At 48.5% G+C, this 21,279-nt stretch overlaps 4 protein-coding genes across 4 annotated transcripts; 1 reads left to right on the top strand and 3 right to left on the bottom strand.

Annotated features, from left to right (window-relative positions):
- Positions 1-2,132: 2,132 nt before the first annotated feature.
- F4812DRAFT_463002 (uncharacterized protein) lies at positions 2,133-4,080 on the bottom strand (the record flags this gene model as incomplete). Its single annotated transcript, XM_047938134.1, has 3 exons — positions 2,133-3,722; positions 3,781-3,937; positions 4,025-4,080. The coding sequence occupies 3 exons, from the start codon at positions 4,078-4,080 to the stop codon at positions 2,133-2,135; spliced, it is 1,803 nt and encodes a 600-aa protein (XP_047786565.1).
- Positions 4,081-10,447: 6,367 nt separating this feature from the next.
- On the bottom strand, positions 10,448-15,002 carry F4812DRAFT_443951 (uncharacterized protein). The gene is made up of 4 exons (XM_047935448.1): positions 11,717-15,002; positions 11,594-11,650; positions 11,343-11,543; positions 10,448-11,113 (listed from the first exon to the last, which is right to left on the bottom strand). The coding sequence occupies exons 1-4, from the start codon at positions 14,722-14,724 to the stop codon at positions 11,002-11,004; spliced, it is 3,378 nt and encodes a 1,125-aa protein (XP_047786566.1). The 5' UTR covers positions 14,725-15,002; the 3' UTR covers positions 10,448-11,001.
- A 1,865-nt stretch (positions 15,003-16,867) lies between these two features.
- On the top strand, positions 16,868-19,201 carry F4812DRAFT_443959 (putative serine dehydratase domain-containing protein). The gene is made up of 3 exons (XM_047935449.1): positions 16,868-17,680; positions 17,765-17,899; positions 17,983-19,201. Exons 1-3 carry the CDS (start codon positions 17,501-17,503, stop codon positions 19,105-19,107), a joined length of 1,440 nt encoding a protein of 479 aa, XP_047786567.1. The 5' UTR covers positions 16,868-17,500; the 3' UTR covers positions 19,108-19,201.
- F4812DRAFT_443963 (Actin/actin-like protein) lies at positions 19,189-21,055 on the bottom strand. The gene is made up of 2 exons (XM_047935450.1): positions 20,863-21,055; positions 19,189-20,756 (listed from the first exon to the last, which is right to left on the bottom strand). The coding sequence occupies exons 1-2, from the start codon at positions 20,918-20,920 to the stop codon at positions 19,402-19,404; spliced, it is 1,413 nt and encodes a 470-aa protein (XP_047786568.1). The 5' UTR covers positions 20,921-21,055; the 3' UTR covers positions 19,189-19,401.
- Between the last annotated feature and the right edge of the window lie 224 nt (positions 21,056-21,279).

The raw sequence follows: 21,279 nt of genomic DNA on the forward strand, positions 1-21,279 counted from the left end.
CTAGCCTGGTCCGGGGGTTTGCTAGTCGGGCGCGGGGCGGCCCCTTTGTGGTTTCGTTTTTCTCCCCCCCCCCCCCCCCCCACCCCCCCCCCCCCCCCCCCCCCCCTTCAAAGCCTTAACTTTCGTATCTATAGTATCTAGTCAGCCCTACGACCAAAAGAGAGAAAAGAAAAACCTGTGCCTCGTGTACCTAGTATATCTCCCCACTCGGTACGGCACGGCTTGGTCCCCGGATACACGACATACGTCCCATAACCATAGCAATAAGTATATTTCTGTCCAGATAGCCTACCGAGGCGGCAGAAGTAGTGGTAGTAGTCATCATTGTCATAGTTCTACAGCAGGGAAAATCCGGGTCCAAGACACTGAGAAATACCCAGGGGCCGGAATAGAAATTCCCTAATAGGTCGTTGGTCTTGTCATAACGAACTCGGCGACTTGGCTCTCGTCGTGTAATGTATTAGGTTAGGTATATACCTTGTCTGTACGTCCTCGGTGTGGTACGGGGAGTGTATCACCGGTTAAGGGGGCGTGGAACACTTCGGGTAGGCTGCTGGGAAGCTGCTCGGCTTGCCGGGCTCGGGTTGGCTGCACGTGGGGCGGGAGCTAGAGCTATTTTCCCATACCCTCTACCCGGTTAGATGAAGTACGCTACACACACTTTTACCAAAGTAGGCATTGTACAGCCCGATCTGCTTGCTGCACCGTCCCGTCTCCAGAGTATCGGGACCTCTCTCTGCTACACTTCCTTCCGGCGAAAAGTCTTCTTCCTGATAGCGTGCGTAAGGTGTCGGGGATTAGAGTTAGCTGAACTAGGTAGACATTAGTTGCAGAAACTCTACTAACCTCTGAAGAAACTAGTGTTATAGTAAATAAATATTTAAATAGTTTAGTATAGAATACTTGACGGGTTCTTCCCTCTTGTCTTAGATTATTCTGTACCTAAGGTAAGCTATGCGATCTCTCTCATCATATCGTATCTTACTTCACCACATACACTCTCCTCCATTTGGTAAGAGAACCAAAAAGAGCACAACCAGGCAGCCAGGTAAGGTAGAGTAGCTCTCCAACTCGGACCGGAAAGAAACAGTACGTGCAGAAGCGTTTTCTGTTTGTGCGCCCCTTCATGCATGTGCATCCACACCAGGACCAAGCCAAGGCAAGTAGATAAGATCTTCCAAGATTACAGTTTTACCTACGTCCGTAACAGACACAGCCGGTTACTCAGCTCGCCGACCAGAAGGAATAGGTATATACCTTGGATAGGTACATACCTCTATCAAACATCCCCAAGCCGGTAAGCCGTAACATCATGGCCGGCACCAAGGATCTAACGACATTTCCGAATCCTGCGTCCCCCCAGTGCCGATATAGCAATAGGAACAACATGGAAATTACCAATCTATAAACATCACAGTAAAACGAGGAGAAAAAAAAAGAGACGTAAAATCAAGGTCAATGCTAGCCTCATTTAGGATTTGAAGACGTATCCCCCAATTCACCACTGGTATCTCTAACGACCTTAGGTCAATCAAATTGTATTAATGTACAAGCTGTTAATCCCCATTCCTCCCCAACGCCGTCCCCATGTTTCGTCTCTCGCGCGCAAGTTTCCCATCTCAAACTTTTCCCGCGTAGAAAATGCGATATCAAGATAGCAGAATCACCACAAAATGTCCCATTACTCATTCGTCATGTCCGTCTCTAGAACAACCGGGAAGGCTGCATAGTCGTATGATTATAATGATGGGTTTAGTAAAGGGGATGAAAAAGAAAAGAAGAAAAAAAATATCAACGAAAGGGGAAAGTAATCATGAAACGCCTCTAAGCGCCACGCCATGCCGTAGAAGTGAAGCAAAAAGTAAGTGCATGGCGTTTAAAAGAATAAACGAGCGAGTTCGCCGCAAATTGAAGTCAAAGCCGGCGAATGCCGGGTAAAAAGGTAAAACCAAGTAAACGAAGTATCCAGAAGTTCATTGTGAATCCAGTTATGAATATCGGTTAATGCTCTCTAAAGTGTTGTACAATTGCAAATCGAGTCAAGTGGCAATATAAATACGAATTAAATCGAGAAGGATGATATATAGCTGACCACGAGACTAAGGCGGGGCTGGAATCATGGCGGTACGCCACTAACCGTCAACCCTGATTCTCTTAGGCTCGCCGCCTTCGGGTCCATCCGAACCGTGACCGGCCGTTATATCCGGGCTCTTTCGCTTCGTGGCACTCGGTCCGTTGTCATCCCTCAGAAAGGAAGGACCCGAACCGACCACCGGTGTCGCGAAATTTAGGGGACTCGGCAATGTGTTGCTATCAGGACCCCGGAAGTTCCATTCGGGGTAGAAACTGCTGGGACTAGGTAGGAACTCATTGTTGAGAAACCTCGATGGAAGCGCTGATACGGGCGTTTCAATGTTCATGCTGTTATTCTGGGTTTGAGGGTGGGGTCTAGCGAATGGATTTGGTGGTCCGGTAGCTCCCGCAGATAGCATAGCCGATGCTGAGGGCGACGGGGGAGGGAGAACTACGCCGGTTCCAGGGCCCTCTATACCGTTTCGACGGGTTGCTTGCGTAGTAGTGTCCGTGTTGGTGCGGGGTGAAGTAGCTGTATCACCCCCAGCGGTGCTACCGTTGTCCGACTGTTCTTCGGGGATCTGGACCTTGAGACGAGGGCGCGCTCCACCGCCGACCTTCAGACTGTTTGAACGAGAAGGAGGTGTAAATGTAGTCTCAGGAATCGTAGGAATAGAGTTGCGAGAATGGCTCAAATTAGACGTATTGGAGCGCTGAGGCAGAGGAGGCGACGAGTCAGACTTAGAACGCGAGACAGCGCCGACATCCACAGATTGCGACCGGTTGCCCTCGTCTTTTATCCGGGGTTCCGCGTTAAACGAGGCCATATGCTGAGACAAAATTGATCGATTTTCGTCGATCGGAGTGAAAATGCTGTGTTGCTTACGCTGCGGCATTTTCTTGATTGCGGATGCAGTGTCGAGTAAAGGTTGGCTAGATCTTTCTGGGAGCAGCTCGTGCTTCGGTTCCATAGGCGCAGGAGGTTGTTGCGGCTCTGGCGCCTGCTGGCGCTGCTGGTGTTGTTGGTGCTGCTGGTGCTGCGGAGGTTCTAGGTGCTGATGAGGCGGCTGCGGAGACGTGTGAGACGGTTGCTGTGGTGGTAGCTGATGCGTAGGCTGCGGCGGAGAAGGGCGCGGGGGTTGCGGAGCCTGCTGAGAATAACTAGGAGGCACAGACGATCGACGCTGCTCTTCCATGTAGTGTTGGACTTGTACAAGGGGTTGAGCATTACTATACTGGTATTGGGCAGGAGCTGGGGGTGGAATTCCATGCTGATAAGTAGGTTGGCTCTGGGGGTTGTAGATAGCCGGCTGAGGCATATACGCGTATCCGTTGGTAACTGGTTGAGGTCCCGGCTGAGGGACTCGTAGGTCGCGGCGAGGATCATTTCGAGATGACGGTCTGGACGCGATTTGCGGCTGGGGTGTATGGCCCCGGGGTGCGAAGGGCATTCCGTTGATGGGAGGCGAAGGGCAGGGAGTATGATGCCTCAAGTGTTGAAAAGGGTGTTGGCCTTGGAAATGAGGCATCATCTGGGGTTCGACGGAACCTTCGTGGCCGTGAGGGGGAGTACCTTCGCCATCTTCGTCGTCATCGTCATCACCGCCGTTGAAGTCGGGCGGTCCTTTATGTTCCTGTGGGACACCATGCTATCCTTTGTTAGTTACAATACTTCCCTTACTTTGTGCGGGGACGAGTGAAACTAACATATTGATATCTTGTGATCAGTTCCCTCATGTCGCCCGAAGAATACTCGTAAAGCTTCTTATTGTTGCCAAAAATAAAAACGGCGACATCGACGGAGCAGAGTACGGACAGCTCGTGCGCCTTCTTAAAAAGACCACCCTTTCGCTTGAGGAACGTACTATATGATATGAATGTTAGCCATTGAAATGGGACGCGGTTGGGAAAAGCAAGGGATTCGGATTCGGATCGCGAAAGGGCAGCTTACACAGAGCGGTTCCTGTCGTCCTTGATGGCTTTAATTTCAATCTTTCTTCGCCCCATTTTGTCGACTGTAAATCTGAGGCTGGTAGAAGAAAGAAATGTAGATTATAGAAATGCGAGAGAGAGACAAAGCAGATAAGAAATTAGGCTTTGCCTGCCTCCCAATTGCCGCAGGGTTCTTAACTCTGACGGGTATGAAATCCTCGAGTCAGTTGACAGCGACGACGCGACGGGTAGTGACATAAACCGTATTTGCCCATCCAAGGACCGGTCCGGGAGGAAAGAAAGTTATAGTTATATATCTGACAGATACAGAGGGCCAGCGGGAGAGGAAGGTTTCGGGCTAGTATATACTGAACTAATATATGGATTAGAGTTGTATGTGCTGTCGAGTGATGACTTAATTCGACGTGAAAAGGCTGTAGTAAGTCGAATGGACGTTGGCCGAGTTGGATGATGAGTATGAGTGAGTGGATATGGACAAGTTGGATGGAGGGTTAGAAGAAATAGCCGGGTTCTAATATCTGAAACGGGGTCGATGGTGATTTTATTTTTTTCTTTAATATTAATTTTCTTGGTTTTTTTTCCCCGTGGATGGTTTCTCGTTGAACGGGTTTTTATCCACAGAATATGAAGAAAAGAGGGTGTTGGAGGAGTCGCAGGAGAAGTATCTTTTCTAAACTTCTTGGAGAACTTCTCGTGGATGATGTATAAAATGTATGATCAAGAAAGTATTGTGCACGTAGTAAACAAACTAGGCTATGCGATGAATTGTCGTCTCTTTTGTCTTTCTTGAATCAATTCCCCAAGATATACATTGATACAATATCATCAATCGGTGCACTACTTGGGACTTGCAGGACGATGGGGCTGAATCTGGCGTTGGTTGGTTCTAATAATAGATAGAATCGTGTTCACTCGAGTTTTTTTTTGTGTGCGGGAGAAACAGAGAAAGTGGGAAAAGGTCAAGGAATTGGGGGGGAAAGGAAAAGAGAGGGAGGGGGGATGGTGTCACACACACTTCAGGACAAGTCTGCTTAAGAATTTAAGTATGCTAAACCAGGTTGAGGTCTAGTGGGCTAGGTTAGCTAGGTTAGCTAGGTTGATACTGCTTAGCACTGGTTAGCCCGGTACTTTTCGAGGTAAACTTCTTTTTTCGCTAGGAGCGGAAAGGTCCTTGGGTTAACCGTTCACCGACCCACTTGCTCTCCCTATCAGCACCTTACATCAACATAGTACCTTCTCTCTCTCTCTCTCTTCTACTTCTATCATTGCCCTTTCATAGGTAATGCAGGTATAATGTTAGGTACAGCGCCCTTATTTTATGGTACCTAGGTACTTTACATGTACGTCAACCACCACCTATAACAATATCATATATCATGTACCTGGACTCAAATACACTAATAGTAAGGTAGTAAGCTATCAAAGTTATCCACTTAGATTGTTACGTTTGGATAACGCAGAAACACAGAAAACATTTTGCAGTTTCCCAACTCGGTAAAGGTACATATAAACCCGGCCTTACGTAAGTCTGATGGTTGGTTAATAGAGGGGTTTACTACCTACCTGGTACCTAGGTACGGTAGTGACTTAATGAGAAGGCAGTTAGGTACCTTCCAATTAGGTACCCTCCTAGCTTATCCTACCTGGTACACTACCTACCCAGGCTAGGTAGTAGGTACACTACATCCCAGCCTTCCAGCCCTAGCGTGTAGCGCGACGGGGTGCCACAGGGTAGAGTAAAAAAGACCCCTGGGACCTGGCAGTAAGCCCCCGGCCCGCATCTTCTTCTGTATTGTACTTTGTGTACCTAATCCGTTGCAACATTGAAGAGCCGGATGGGTCAAGCTAACGATCGTAAAAGCAACAACGAAACAACGAACACTGACCAGCCGTGTGGCTTAGACTGACTACCGACTACAGAGCGCCTAATGGCCCTTTTCTAGCAAGTCAAAACACATACCATAGCTTAGGTACCTAAGGTAGTAAAGAGAAATACATCACACGATGCATCATCCATGAATACTGACTAGCCTTATAGATTTATAGCCCTTTTTCAACGTTCCATCGTCGCCCGTGGCCCGTGGCCCGTGGCTATCGTCTTTGAGTCCTTAAAGAAATCCTTATCCCCGGGGGGAGAAAAGTTTCATGATTTGAAACAGCCCCCAAATTGAACTTCTCATCCATCTTTTTACGTACCTAGGTACATATTAGATATGATGTACTGTACAAGTGCCAATAGAGCCTCATAATACCTATAAGGCTATACCCATATACCGTAATACGTTAGATACCTAAGGTATTTGCTTATCTTCCCTAGGTGGATGTACATTGATGCGTATAACTCTACGAGCACCGAGCACAGAGAAGAAAGAACATCGGGATAGGTCACCAATAATCGAAACTCGATGTGTATTTTATTTCTCCTGCTTCTCGAACATCGCCAATTTCCGAAAATCTCAAGTCGCACTGCGGCGGCGTACGATGCCATGTGTTTTCAACATATATAGAGTCCCCTTGAAACTACCGCACTTTGAATTTTGCCGCTCGCTAAAGCTCGTTAGAGGCTCACTAAAACGTGCCCTGCTTGTACACCATTATATATTGGCCCTTGCGCCGTGCATCCCGGCTACACATCTAGTACTGTAGGGTAATACTATACGGCTGGATCTGCTGGCTTCAATATGGATAATGTCCCTAGGGAGAAAGCCCTTGCGGAGATCTGCGAGTATCGGATCTGGGGAAATCAAGCCCAGAACGGTCTCTGCCTCCGTCATTACCTATTGCATCACCTTACACTAGAGGTACCTTAGGTAGTTGGTTAGTACCGTACCTTTGTAATGTTCCTACGTAATAGCAGGTAAATGTAAATATATGATGGTAATTGTCAATACATGCAACAGAGCTTGGATAATTTGACGCCTGCTTGACTGCTTACTTCTCCAAGTATAGAAAAAAAAAGAAATGATTATAGCAACAGTATACTCGCTTTACTCGGGCGATTTCATACATGCTATACTACTATGTAAAGTCGGAACAAAGCCGCAACGCATGGTAAAGTAGATCGATCAAACTCCATCGCTACTGTTACCCAATCTCTGCGTTTCTAACTTGATCGGCCATTCACAGCAAGTAGACGCAAAAGTTAAGCGCGACGAACTCAGCGTCCTCACTGGTACAGTCGGTGCCGAGCCCTTCCTACACCAACATGCATAACATTTCTAGGGTTATCACGATGACCCGGTAGCACAGCACGAACTGCAAGACTAATCGGGATGGCCAAGCAAGCGTAGGAGGTAGCAGGTTGGCCCAAAATGATAGAAAAGGGAAAAGAAAAAGGAACAAGTAAAAAAACAAGTCAGGGGACGAGAACGGTAGGATTCCCTGCCGCTTGGCGGCGCAGCCATTCAAAATCGGGGCCGACATTGAACGGCGGCTAAGCGCCCGGGAACGGAGGAGAAAGTCCTGCCTGTCATCTTTGGAACGAAAAAAAAAAGAAAAAAAAAAAGAAATCGGTTGTCTTGACGTAACAACTAGCTTATACTATTGGGCTATCTCGCAGTTCGGTGATGCGAGCAATTACATTAGATACTACAAGGCTCGGCCCGGTAGCGGTAGATGTGTGCAAATCATCAACCAGAAATCGAGAAACCTGTGCTATTTTGCAACTTCTGCACCTTGCGTTTGCGCGCATTCGCATTTTTCTGCACATAGCGCATGGCCCCCCCGGGGGCCCTGATTGGTTTGTGTAACTAAACCCGATGTCCATTGGGTCCCACAATGCACGACAGCCGAGCCCGAAACGCTAAAAATAGAGCTATTTATAGAATCATCACAAGGCCCCACCGCACTCCGCAATCCTCTCACCTTGTTACCCTTTCCGACCAATTAGCCCGCAATCTCGCCCAAGTGTACGTGGGCTAATTTATCCCCAACTCCTCATAATTTGCCCGAATTACTGGCCGAAACAGAAAAGCAATTTACCCACCTCCTCCTTCTGCTCCCTAACAAAGACAAGGGTAAATTCAAAGTCCTGTACTTAATTCGTCCCAGGTTTGTGTTTACGTTACAATGCTATTATATGCGGTAATCTTTGGTTCGTAAATAATGCTGCCGCCGCTGCTGCTGCTGCTGCTGTTACAACTTACTACTACCACTAGTACTACTACCATATGCAGGTCATAGCACCCCGTATTCTAGGACAAAAGGAACAAGAAGAAACCGAGGGGAAAAAAAAAGAACATAAGGAATCAAGACACGATACAGTATGCTGCTAACGAACAGGCTAACTAAACCAAAACTCCGGAATCTCCTTTTACCACCAAGAAAAACTTCGGGTCCAGGTATTGGAAGGGTGGTCACTTGCTTATCAGGAATACTACTGTATACCGCCCAGTACCTGCAGAGTGCATGATCATGATCCATTCTGGAAGGGGGAGAAAAGGCAACGAATGACAAAATAGAAGCTTTCTTTCTTTTCTTTTCTTTTTTCCTCGTATGTTGTGGAACGGCTAGAAGCGCTTCCAGAAGGCTCTTCAGAAAAGTTCGATGAAGATTATGAGAAGCTGGGCGATGACAATTGCATACATACAGAACCATACAAGACGGGATGTTGGTAACGGCGATGATGGTGATGATGATGATAGCGATTATGAAATTCTGACACGAAATTTCTCTGTTCGGCCGCACGGTGCCTACGTAATACGGCCAACCCCTTGAAGGAACGATAGCCCATGCTGCTGCTATTGCTGCTATTGCTGCTAATGCTGCCGCTCCCCTGTCCGCAGTTGGGCTAATTAATCCTTTATCCCACTCTTGGGGGTTTGTTCTTCTTCATGATCTTAGGCCCGATTGGTCTCCTTTTCCATCTCGATGAGATCAGTTACGTCTTCAAGGGGGCCAATGCTTGCAATCCCGAAGCTTGGGAGTCTCTCAGCTAGTTTCTAGTGTGTGCGCGTGCATGTGCGTACCTAGTATCTACCTGGGCACGCAGGCATGGTACGGTATGTAGCTGTAGCTGTGGTGGGAATGGAGGAAGCTATGCAAGTGATGCGGGATGGAATATCATAGCTTGTTCTGGCCACAATCCATCCACTCGCGTATTCTAGATGTCTTCTAGCTTGCTGACTCTTCGGGGACTTTTATTTTTATTTGATACTCTCCGTCGATGTCACGGGTTGCTGGGGGCTACAAGTCTAGATACCTATACACAGCATCATCATCATTCATTCATTGATTATTCTTAACTTCCGGGACCGACACCGAATCCCCAACGGGGCGCGATCTATGTGCAACATAGCGCAGCGCCACGCCTTCATCCTACTACCATGACGAACGGGCCTACGGTTCGGATCACATCAAGCCCCCCCTTCTCCCTCCCGAGGAACGCGGGCAGGGCTGAAAAGTCTTGGTAAAACCCAGGTTCGAAGGCCATGATCGATCATGGATAGGATCGATAACTGCGTTACAGCACCTAGGAGAATAAAAGCTCGGACGAAGTTTCGGGTCCGGAGCGCCGGTGTCGACGTTAACACTGCCCTTGGTCTTTGCTTTTTACGTCCTGTACTGCCGCCCCCAAAAACAGCTACATCAAGGACAACAATCTTCCGTCACTTCAGCCCTTGCCGGCCACAGGGCACTACATGGTATTCTGCTGCCGTGCATTGTACCACGTTACCGCCTTACGTAGTAGATCGATGTATTACCACAAGCATGATACCTTAGGTAGGTATGTACCTACCTAGGTAAGTTATCAGAGTATAGGTGAGAGAGAGGTATAGCACTAGTACAAGACGCACGCAATCCCCGTCATCCAACGCAAGGCTGGCCGTTCGTCTAAGTTTTCACTCACACAGTGTCTTGTTGTTACATGTCTTAGTCGTATACTAACCTCATTTTCTACTCTTATCATTCGCTGCCCGCCTTTTTCTGTCTTTAGCGGTAAATGTTTGTATGCATATAATACGCATGTCGCAATATTGAGTCCACTTGCGTAAGTACCGTTGCATTTGATTACCACCTTTCTCGATAAGCGTTCCTCGTCAGAGTTTTCATTGCTACCTATCTCACCGCATGTCTTCTACTGCTGCAGATGTAGAATACCTAGGTAGCTAGGCTGCATGCTGGAAAGATACGTTATCAGAAAAGGAACTTGAGACAACCCTTTTTTTTTCCTTCTCCAATAGGGATCGAGATAGAATAGTAAAATAAAGAGAGACGAAAGGAGAGATGCTAGGAAGCACTCCAAAAAGCTCTCCGCATCCACGTGGCACGGGAAATGCACGTCAATATTACATACCTTCAAGGCTGACGGCATGGCGGTTTATGGTAATACTCGCGCGCACCTATTGCTTCTAAGTATAGCAATATGCAGGCTTGCGAGCACATGGCACATGGTTTCGCTGCTACAGAAGTCTTCTAGAAATTGTTAAAGTGATTTTGGTATTACCGCTCTCTATCTGCTTAGCCACTCGCCATTGTTCCAGGGGCTCGGGTGTAGCGGGAGACTTGCATATGGACGACCATATATCGGCCAACCACGCGGTTTTCGTGGTTGCAGTAGACCTTCCATAGTCTTAAACAAATTGCAAATGTCCCTTGAGAATATCGTTGTAGCCATGCAGAACCATTCTCGAACCTGAACACCATGCCTATGCTTCCATATTTGGCCACACCCCCTAAACCCTTCCTGGATGTATCAACCAACTCGAACTACCATCCTAGAGCCTTTTTGGGTAAAACTAATCGACCTGTCCTATGTTTTTGGGGGGGCGGTTCGAAGAGAGAAATCGGCATGGCCGAGAAGACGTAGGGGAAGTGAAGGGAACAGTTATACGTTAACCGTACCAACGAGGACCACAGTACCCTCACCTTAATCCATAGTCTAAATTATTGTCCCTACAGTCGGGGCGTATCAAATGTGAAAATGTCGAGGAGAACGGGAATGAATGACCGGAAAGAACTTCCTCCTCCAATTACCTACTCGTTGGCTGAGGATGGTGCGGCAGATGGTGCCCCGAAAGAGCCGAATCCGCCATGGTCGGCACCCCCATTGTTCGTCGTGATTGTGCCGTTCAATAGAGGACATTTGCTAGACCGTATGTTAGCATACGTGCTTACTTTATGATTGATGCGTATATAAATGAGGTAAAGAGAGTCGAGCCTGATGGGAAGCCACTAAGCATGCGCACGTATGAAACTTCAGAGTAAGGTGACGAGAACTGGTAGTGCTACAAGCCCAATGATAGCACGTCGCGTCATTCTGCTCTTAGTCTTCATGACTTCTAAGGTGGGTCTGAAAAGAGCAATAATGCCAGTACCTTTTGTTTGTCTTGATGTGTCCTACCTGTCCGCAGTTGGCACACTTTCGGGTTGTACCCGCCGATATCTTATCACCGGTGGGCGGATCCGGAGATGCATCAAGGTTGGCCTCAGGCTTCTTCTTCTTGCTCTTCCCTTGTTTCTCGCGGATTTGGCGTCGATCTTGGTTCTTGAGGAGCCTCGAAAGCTCCTTGTCCACACTACTAGTATGTTAGAAAATCTTGTCTGAAATTTTGGTATTCAAACTTACAGTTTCTGCTTCTCGCGATTGTCATCCGCATCAGCAGTGGGCTGCAAACTGTAGACGCTAGGGTTGAGAATCATATTAGCACAAGCTGATTTCTGCTGCACGTGCCAAGTTATGTCGACTTACTCTCTATTCTTCTCATCAAGCTCTCGACGTTGTCTCAAATAACTCCTTATAACTGTCGGATTAGTCAGGATGATGGTTTCGGTAGTAGTCTCTCCGGCTTCGTTCTGCTTCCTCCGGACGATCTTGAGTTTCTTCCTGCCTGAACGGCTGGCTGCGCTCAAGCGACTGAACTGGCTACGTCCATCGTCCAGCGGCGCAGGAGTCATATCGGGCTGTCTCGAATTGAAGCGATCGTCTTCGTTAGCCGTATCAAGAACATCTGCATCGTCATGCGTAGTAGGGTCGCTAAGTGTACTCTTTTGTCTCTCCCAGATCTGGCGAATGGCCGCGTTATACATGTCCTGCTGCTTCTTGACATTGTACGAATGACCGCCGTTCGCCTTACGTTCACGTTCAATCGCATCCGCCGAAGTAGCTAGTGGGCCCTGGACAGCGTTTATGTAACCGCCTTTCATAGAGGTCTTAATAAAACTGAATCCAAGGCCGTGACCAGTAGGATCGCCTTCGCCGTGGAGGGCCACCATAGCCTTGCCCGCACTGGCATCGATGAAATTCTTGGTAAGTTCCCAGGGCGCCATCCTAGCCACCAATGGTTCTTCCACGTTTTCATCTTCTTCATCCCTGTCCTTAGGATCGTAACCGGCATTTGCTAGCGTCTGTTGGCCAATTTGCATGGCTTCGATCAAACAAGCATCCTCTGGCTTGATCATCGATCGTATAGCGGCTTCGTCCATGAGAGTTTGGCCTTCGGGTAAAACCCAGGTCTTCTTCTCTCTATCATATAGGAGAAATTCTTTCATCTTCTGTCTGTTCTGTGGATCCGGCTTCTCGAACACGTGAGGCGTTATTTCGTTGAGGCCCACGTCCTGAGTTGGCTTCTTCTTCATCATGCGGTACGCGATCATCTTGAGTCGGTTTTTCGACGTGTTTGTCACCTTCCTAGCATGGGGTCCGGGCACCTCCAATGAAGGGAACGTCTGGCCAACCGTATAAACATGATCGATTTTGCGGAGATAGAACTTTGGACCTTCGGTAGCGTTTGTTGAATATCCGAGGATGAAGTCATTCGGCCTAGGCTCGTGTCTGAAGATCGGCGCCCGGTACATCTCGTTATGTAACGTGGGAACCGTCTCCCCAGGGTCCACGGTGCCGAAGATGGAGAAAGGCGACCTATCTTCAGGTAGCAGCGGGTGGCCTTCGCCAATATCAAGTTTCGGGATTTTATCCTCGTCATTTCGATCTTTGCGGCGGTAATAGTTGATCACGCGGCTACCCATGCCGAAGTTTGACATCATAATAGGGAATTCCTCACAGTATTCGAAGAGAACTGCAGTGGAGTTATCATTCAAGCTAAGGTCTTTTGTAGTGCGGAAGATCTCCTGATTGGTCTTTCCTTTCGTGTCCTTTCGCCTGATCTTGGTAGGTTTGCGTACTCCAATAGCATGTTTTACCACCTTCTCCACCTCGAACCTCTTGCGGTGGTACTCCCAAGGTCTGGCGTCAACCTTGGTTCGATAGAAGGGGAAGGTCAGTTTGAGTGCAGGCAAGCTATGCTCGACAGAAAGATTGGACAAAGTGGCTCGAACTTTGCTCTTGTGGTTCGCCTTGAGTGCATCGTACGCGTCGTCATTCGAGAGATTGAAATGATGGAGAACATCTCTTCTTAGCTGACCATTGGCCATCCGCTTAGTTTTTTCCTCGATCTTCGGACGTTTAGACGGCCTCTCCTTGTCACCGTCTTTGTCAATCAAGAGGTAAGGGTCATTATAATCCAGCCTGACGCACTTAGTGGCTCTCCGCGTCTCTCTAAGGAAATCGTCAACATGACAAGTATCAAACGACGATATTTTCGGGAGACCGGGTTCGTATCTACTCCGCTTTTTCTTAGTTTGCGGTTGCAAAAACTCCCTCTCCCAATCATCCATTTCTTCGTCCTTAACGACAGTAATAGTAGCTTTCTGAATAGAAGAGTCGACTCGCGTGAAGGCATTCCAGTCATCGCATACTGTGGCAATCTCATCCAAGCTAAAGCCTCCAATGAGTGACTCCTCCGAGTCTGAGGTATCTGAGTAGCTATCGGTCGCATCTAAGCCCCGGTCGTCGTCATCATTATAGCCTCCTCTTTGAGCAGCTAGCGCACTCTCTGGAATCCTGAATAGCTTCGAGGAATCGGCTTCTAGTTCAAGCTCGAGCTTAGTAGGCACAAATTCGGGTGGGTCTCTGTCTTTATTGGGGGGCTCCTTGTATATATATTCCGCAGGCCATTCCGGGAAAAGCTGGTTAAAGAACAGAGTCATATGCTTTTCAAAACCAGGAAACTTTTGTGCCAAAAGCTCATCTACATTCTCAGGGGCCTTCTGGACCGAGGTATCCTCTTTGCTGACCTGGTTCATCCATCTATCTATGGATAGGTTATACTGAGGGAAATTAAGTCTCTGCCTCTCCTCGAACGACATATTCTTCCAAGCCTCGTCCGTGACATCGCGCTCCTTCACCACTGTAACCTTAGTCGGCACGGTCAAGCCACCTAAAGGTTGTTCGGTTGCCACGTCAGCCGCAGGTGGTGAAGATGGAAAGTCGGGTTCGCCTTCAGGGCCACCTCCAAAGAGGTCATCCATATATTCGTTCTCATGGCTAGTTCCCTCGTCTTCCGTGAGCCCGGGAACTTGCGAGATGCCCGCATCAACAGCGCTAGAGCCATCGTCCGAAGCCAGGTCACTATCACTGATATCTTCGAAGTCGATCGCGTCTGCTGCTTTGTCGGTCTGGTCAATTACTTTGTCGGCAAATAGCTCGAGGTTTTCTGGCATCGTAACCCTCCCCTCATCAGCAAACATTTTATTGATATCATCTTCGTCCTGTTGTTCCTGCGCAGCCCAGTCGATGTTCTGGAACGTCTGTCCGTTTACCTGGTCGTGATCGGGCTCCTCCTCCTTAATGGTGACCCCGTCCACCCCATCCACACGGACCAGGCCCGAGGCCGGCGAACTTGCGGAAAAGCCATCCATGGCTATTAGCGCAATTCCGGCGCCGTAAAAGGACTTGTCGACGTCTTCCGGGACGTTCGCGAACGTAATGGGATGGTGACCGTGCGAGGCTACTTCATGTCAGGATAATACGGAAGCCACGCGTATAGACTTTATCGAAAGAATAAGACTCGGAGCAGCGTGTAGCTAGAAAAACGAAACACGCGCTAGATGGGACCAAGAAAAAATAGGGCCGTTGAGGATAAGAAATTGAGGTTGATTCGCAGCGCAGGTTGAAGATGAGTTTCGAGAGTTTGGTGGCGGTTTGAAATTGAGAAAGTCGCGTTAACGTGGTACGTACCTAGGTATCTAGGTACGTTTTCCAAGACTGCGGGGGGGCCCGGGGGAAGGTAGAAGCCTTCCAAGGTTAGGCTTGAGTTTTGACCAAGGTTAAATCATATGTACCCACGTACCTATTGTTGCGAAACTGGCATTTACCTACTATGGTAGGTACTATGTACCAAATAGCTTAGATATACGAAGTTGGCCTTTTGGGAATAAGATAAAGAGATAGCGAGGTTAGTGGAGAGGAAGAAGTTTTCAAAATAGAATATTATTAATAACTTCGTAGTGACATTGCTTTTTAGATACAAATGCCTTGGACAAAACTGTTACCTATATTGAATGACATACGAAGTACATGTATGTATATAGATACCTCTACCTACCTATGTATTATGTAAGTTGAGGTGAGGAAGGAATCGTGGCTGCCAATTATGGCTGAAGCTAAGGTACATAGGTATTCACTTAGTCAGCCGGTCTACATGGTACTCCTAAAATTCTACTTGTCCAAACCCGTTCGAACTTCAAATGCCGTGAAACCTGAAGATTATTTACTAACAAAAAAGTTGCCTCCTTTTTTTTTTGTATTGGTGTGAATTCCTTCAACGCTTAATATAAATTACAACATCACCACGTACGGTCCATCCAAAAAAAAGTATTCGCGTTACTAGTTACAATTTTAAGTATTCATCATCTCCCAGACATTAATTTTTTAAAACTTGGACAATTTCAAATATAAAATACCAGAGAATTATATCCAAGGAAGACATCGCGCCTCGCTCGATTAGGCTTTAAAGCGAATCCATTCACTTTCTTCTCTTCCACTGACCTCGAAGAAATTCGAGTTCCATACGCACAAGGTATACCGTAGTGATTACCCCGCAGTTATGGTCTTTATATTTGCGGAATACCCGAGGTCAAAATTATACTAAAAGTCTCCTTTATCAAAGTTGTTTACAAAAAGGATTCCCTTTCTTTTCCCTGGTAGTCTGACGTCGTACTTGTTGCCCACGCAACCCTCCTAGGAATCCCGCATTAAGTATAACATGTGCTTATTACTAACTCAACCGGTGAAAAATGCAGAGTTCGCTGTAGCTTACCGGAGTCATGTGGACGTGGGATCGTCGGTACCAAATCAATATCAACCACGTATTGGTAGAGCCCATCAATATTTAAGATATCATTGCTACGTCGGGCTTTTTGAGAATTATAGTAATATTCCGAATAACAGGTAAAGAGGTACCTAACTCAAGTCTGGTTGTTAATTCTGTAGATACCTACCTAACCTAAGGTAGGTAGGTATGCTCAAACTTAACATTTTACCTCTTGTTATTATTGTTATTACTATTTTCCATTAGGCTGCATAGTCATGATAACTTAGGTAAGGTAGACACCTACCTAATTCCAGTAGATACCTCCTATAAACTACAGTGAAGTAAAAGTCATATCATCTGGGATAGCGCCATATATGAGGTTGCAACCGTAGTCTTCCCCGTCAAAGTAGATAACAAGCTTTCACGGATACTAATCTTAGGTATATAGCCTACCCCCTATCAGAAGAAATATAGTAGTATGCTAAGACGACGACGATCCACAAGACGTTAATTGGATTTCGAATTCCCACTCGGCTCCGTGATCGGATTTAAAACCCCATGATTTCTATCTGAGCATGTGCGGATCCGAGTGTGACGCTAGCCAGTGGCTTTGAGGCACCAAAAGGCTTCGCTCTTTTAGCCCGGATAAGCCGTACAACTACCGCATTTACATGCCTGGACCCGAACGAGTGGAACGCGAGTTATGCTGCGTAGAGCCATTTTGCTTTGTTTGGTTATTTTCGTCTACGCAGGGAATTCCATCATGGCTGTGTAAGGGAAACGTGTATTATCTTGGCGATGGCGCAACGGGAAGGGACAAAAAAAGCGAAAGCTTAAACACTAGGTGTCTACGTTATTGTCTGCAGTAGTCCGTCGGCAACTTTTACTTATTCGAATCCTCTTTAACACAGACCAGCTTCAAACCTGGTAGCCCATCTAATATGACGCAACATACGAACCTTCCCATGTAGGGGTTGTTACATCGTGAACCACACTTATAATGCAGGTGCTTTCGTTGTGATGCATGACAGCCCGACTAACTCAAGCTAGTATACCGAACTTATCTAGCGGTCAGTGGGTCACGAGTCGACTGGCGCCCTTCGCCGTATTCCTACCTAGGTAGTCCTAACTCTACGATGTAAGGCACAGAGTATAAGTGAACTCTATATCTGCTCAGGGGTATTGAGGTATTGAAGCTAGTACCCTTACCTAGGTCGAACTTACCGGGGACAGCTTACGACACTGAACCGACACGCTGGTATCTCTCGAGACTAGCCTCCTACAGACTTCATAGGATCCTTACAGTAACTAGTGTTAAGTAAACTATAGGAAAACGAGCCTAAACGGACCAAATCCAAAAAAAAGCAAGGGAAACTTCAACAATGGCGGTGCAATTATCCAAGGATATCCTTCGTACCCAGTTTGTGGGGAAGAACCTTAACGAGGTCATCACACCAACCGCCGTCTTGGATCTGGCTAAGGTCGAGGCAAATTGCAATCTGATGCTTGAAGCCGCGGAGCGGCTACAGCTCAGCTGGCGGGCACATATCAAAACCCACAAAGTATGGTTTATTACCCCAGGGGGCGTCGGGGACGCCTATCGCGGACAGACGAACACTAGGCTAACCTGACTGAATAACCCCTAGACAGAAGAGCTCACGAGATTGCAAGTTGGAGATAAGAGCTCATCTCCAGTAAATCTGATAGTCTCCACCATCATCGAAGCCGAGAAGCTGGTTCCCCTGCTGAAAGAGTACAGGGACAAAGGGCGAAAGATCAATGTGAGCAAATACCCTTCCCTCTCTCCCCCTTAACCGTTAGCCTCGATCTGGTCTTCTTACCCCTACCCTACCCACGTGTGCAGGTCCTCTATTCATTCCCCCTCTACGCATCATGTCTCGACCGGCTCGCCCTCGTCTCCGCGGAACTTGGCGCAGGCGCCTTATCGGTAATGATCGACCACGTGGACCAAGTACCTCTCCTTGCATCCCTAGCCTCCAAGTCTGGCGGAAACCCACCCCTTGTCTTCCTCAAGGTTAACGTGGGGACTAATCGCGCCGGCGTTATCCCCGGCACGCCGGAGAGCAACGCGTTGATCGACCAGCTGCTCGCCTCGGAGGAAGCCGGGTCCTCGGTCCTGCTGGGCGTGTACTGCCACGCCGGACACTCGTACGCCGCGCGGAAGGACTGGGAGGCCATGGGCATTCTGGGGCAGGAATTCGAGGCTCTCAAGCAGGTCGCCGAAGTCGTCCGCGATAAGCGAGCCCCCGGAAAGGATCCGCTAGTCCTTTCCGTCGGCGCAACGCCCACCGCAACCACGATCCAACACCCCGATCTGGCATCTACCAACGGCGTTCACGGCGCTGCTGCTAGTAACGGAGTGGACATCCTCACCGCCGTCCCGACGTCTCGCCTCAAGACCCTCCTCAAGACCCTGAAAGCCTCCAACTTCGCCCTCGAAGTCCACGCGGGCGTGTACCCGACCCTCGACGTGCAACAGCTCGCCGCGCACGCGCGCGACCTCTCCCTGCTCAACAGCTCGATGATCGGCATCAGCGTCATGGCGGACGTCGCGTCGGTGTACCCAGCGCGCGGGCCCGACGGCGCCACCGAAGCCCTGGTCAACGCCGGCAGCATCGCGTTGGGCCGCGAGCCGTGCCAGGAGCCCGACGGGAAGCGGTATTCGGCCTGGGGGCTGGTGATGCCGTGGGGGGTGCTGGCCGACACCCAGCCCGCGCCGGGGTCGGACTTTCCCGAAGTCCACGGCGGCTGGCAGGTCGCGAAGATCAGCCAGGAGCACGGCGTGCTGCGGTGGGTCGGGCGGAAGGAAGAGGAGGCGCCGCTGAGCGTCGGCCAGCGCGTGCGAATTTGGCCGAATCACTCGTGTATAGCAAGTGCAGGTCACGCCTATTACTTAGTTATAGATTCCAGGAATGCAGGCCGCGAAGATGAGATTATCGATGTATGGCCAAGATGGAACGGGTGGTGAAGGTACGGGGACTAAATAAAAAGGGGGGGTTAAAGAGGTTGGGGGAACGGAGAGGCGTTGCAAGATCACTTGCGAATATGGTGAACTAGAAACAGACAGCATTGAAAATTATCTGTTTAACTTGATTTTCGTGGAAAAATTATTCCATAGTCCTATTTTTGTTTCCCTCTAGGTAATAAGAGTGCCTCGGCCTGCTTGCCTGGCCGACTATCTACGAACTCCGGACGCCTGAGCGGATACATATCCACCCTTTATTATCATGAACATGCAAATGTGAGTCTCTGACGACTATTACTATTTGCATCGCTTCTCAACAATTCCTGCTCCATTCTCCTCGTACTCCTTACGCGATATCCACATTTGGTGGAACGTTCCCAAGCTTGCGAGAATGCTGCCTCCAATCCATGCACCGAAGCGTCGCTCCGTCGTTAGGCCAGGGGCATGTAGCTTAATCTTCATGCCGGGGTACATGGCCATCAGCTCATTGTTAAGGCGGTCACCAAATCCGTTGAGCAAGCTTGTTCCTCCCGTCACTACAATATTCCCTAGCAGGTTAGGTCTTAGGTCTACATCGACCGCGTTAATGGCGGCCTTGATAAGCTCTGGGATAGTCTGAGCCTTGGTCAAGGGATCTGGTGTCGGCAACGCTGCAGTCTCATCCCACATACCCTCTGAAACCCTAAACCGCTGCTCTCGCCACATCTGGTTCGACCCGTTGGGCATTTCGAACACACGGCCAGGTTGCGACCGAACGAGGTCCTCGTTACCCGGATTCAAGTACCTGCCGGGACCTCGCCAGACTTCGACGACGGATTCCTTATATTCGGTCAAGAGGCGTTCCTCCTCATAAGCGCGGAACGACGGAGAGATCTCGAAGGGGAACTTGCGCAGCTTCGCCTGGGCAGGGGCACCTGCATCTACAGGGGTCTTATTTTCGACCATGAAAGATGGGACGATGTCAATTTTAGGGTCGTTGTTCTCCCACATATTGCGGATTTGTTGTGATAACCATAATCCTCCAACTGGCGATTTTTGGATTGAACGCTTTAAGATCATGCCGTCGTGAATAGCGGTAACGCTCGTGTTCGCACCGCCGACGTCGATAACTAAAGCCGAAGCCTTGCCGGCTGCGAATGCAGCGCATACAGGGGTTCTCGATAACCAAAAGGCAGGACAACCCCAATTCTCCATAGCAATTTCGATGGCCTTTTCTCGCGCTTTGCCAGTATTCCATGGTGCCTCGGTCATTAGTAAAGGGTTCTCGGCCAAGGGCTTCTCCTGCTCTTCTGCATCCTCCATAGCAACATCGCCTTCTCCGTCTTCAGCCGGATCATTTAGTCCATTCTTACTCGGCGGTGTTGGTTTTTCGGGCTGCAGACGCTTGATGAGGGTATGCTCCCAAAGCTTGGTTGCGGCATCCCAATCCTCGACCACACTTTCGCTGCGCGACATGTAATTTTTTATTTCTATGCCGGCGCGGGGGATCAGGCACTCGTCGCCGAAGACTTGGCGGTAGGTGGCAGTTTCGCCATCGCCAGATTTTATACTACCGTAAAAGGAAGGGATAACTGATTTGGGGACATCTTCGCCTGCAAAACCGGCTCGTGTATGGCAGTAACCAGCGTCGAGAACAAGGGCTGATACTTCGTCTGGTGGAGAGCATTAGCACGGGTAGCAACACGGATAGTTAGCACGAGGTAGTGAAGATGAAATCGCGAATTGAGAAGACGAAGCTTATGCACTACTACTACTTACCTCCACCGTAGACGTCAAGCGGCTGCTGTGTATTTGGAAGTGGTTGTTGAGAAGACATGATATCGGTTATAGCAATTTTAGATAATAAATTGTATAACAAATTAACAAGTCCTCCGGCAACAAAAGGTGGTAATGGAAATTGGTGGGAATTTAGTGGTCCTAATTTGGCGGATCGCGTTGAAGGGTCGAAGGTCGAAGGGGTTGAAGCTCCAAGCTAATTGTTTCTCCAGCCCTTTGAAGTCGCGCCTGTGGCTGGTGAACCATGTACCTGCGCTAAGATCCTGCATGTATTGTTAGCCTTTAGGTACCTACAGGCTAGGTACGGGAGTAGAGTGGGCCTTGTACAATCTTCGCGTTGCACTTTAATAAGTTATGTACGAAGTACTTGGGTACTTCTTAAGCTTCTTAAGCTTCGAC

This window comes from Daldinia caldariorum (assembly GCF_022478825.1).
Source record: "Daldinia caldariorum strain CBS 122874 unplaced genomic scaffold F4812scaffold_21, whole genome shotgun sequence".
Classification (NCBI taxonomy): domain Eukaryota; kingdom Fungi; phylum Ascomycota; class Sordariomycetes; order Xylariales; family Hypoxylaceae; genus Daldinia; species Daldinia caldariorum.

Bases quoted from the DNA above. Each gene is read 5' to 3' on its own strand.
- F4812DRAFT_443951 (XM_047935448.1), bottom strand. From the start codon at position 14,724: ATGGATGGCTTTTCCGCAAGTTCGCCGGCCTCGGGCCTGGTCCGTGTG. The intron at 11,544-11,593 runs GTAAGTTTGAAT...ACATACTAGTAG, and splicing joins AATCGCGAGAAGCAGAAACT to TGTGGACAAGGAGCTTTCGA. The intron at 11,114-11,342 runs GTACTGGCATTA...CATACGGTCTAG, and splicing joins CACATCAAGACAAACAAAAG to CAAATGTCCTCTATTGAACG.
- F4812DRAFT_443959 (XM_047935449.1), top strand. From the start codon at position 17,501: ATGGCGGTGCAATTATCCAAGGATATCCTTCGTACCCAGTTTGTGGGG. The intron at 17,681-17,764 runs GTATGGTTTATT...AATAACCCCTAG, and splicing joins CACATATCAAAACCCACAAA to ACAGAAGAGCTCACGAGATT. The intron at 17,900-17,982 runs GTGAGCAAATAC...CCACGTGTGCAG, and splicing joins ACAAAGGGCGAAAGATCAAT to GTCCTCTATTCATTCCCCCT.
- F4812DRAFT_443963 (XM_047935450.1), bottom strand. From the start codon at position 20,920: ATGTCTTCTCAACAACCACTTCCAAATACACAGCAGCCGCTTGACGTC. The intron at 20,757-20,862 runs GTAAGTAGTAGT...GCTCTCCACCAG, and splicing joins GCTTGACGTCTACGGTGGAG to ACGAAGTATCAGCCCTTGTT.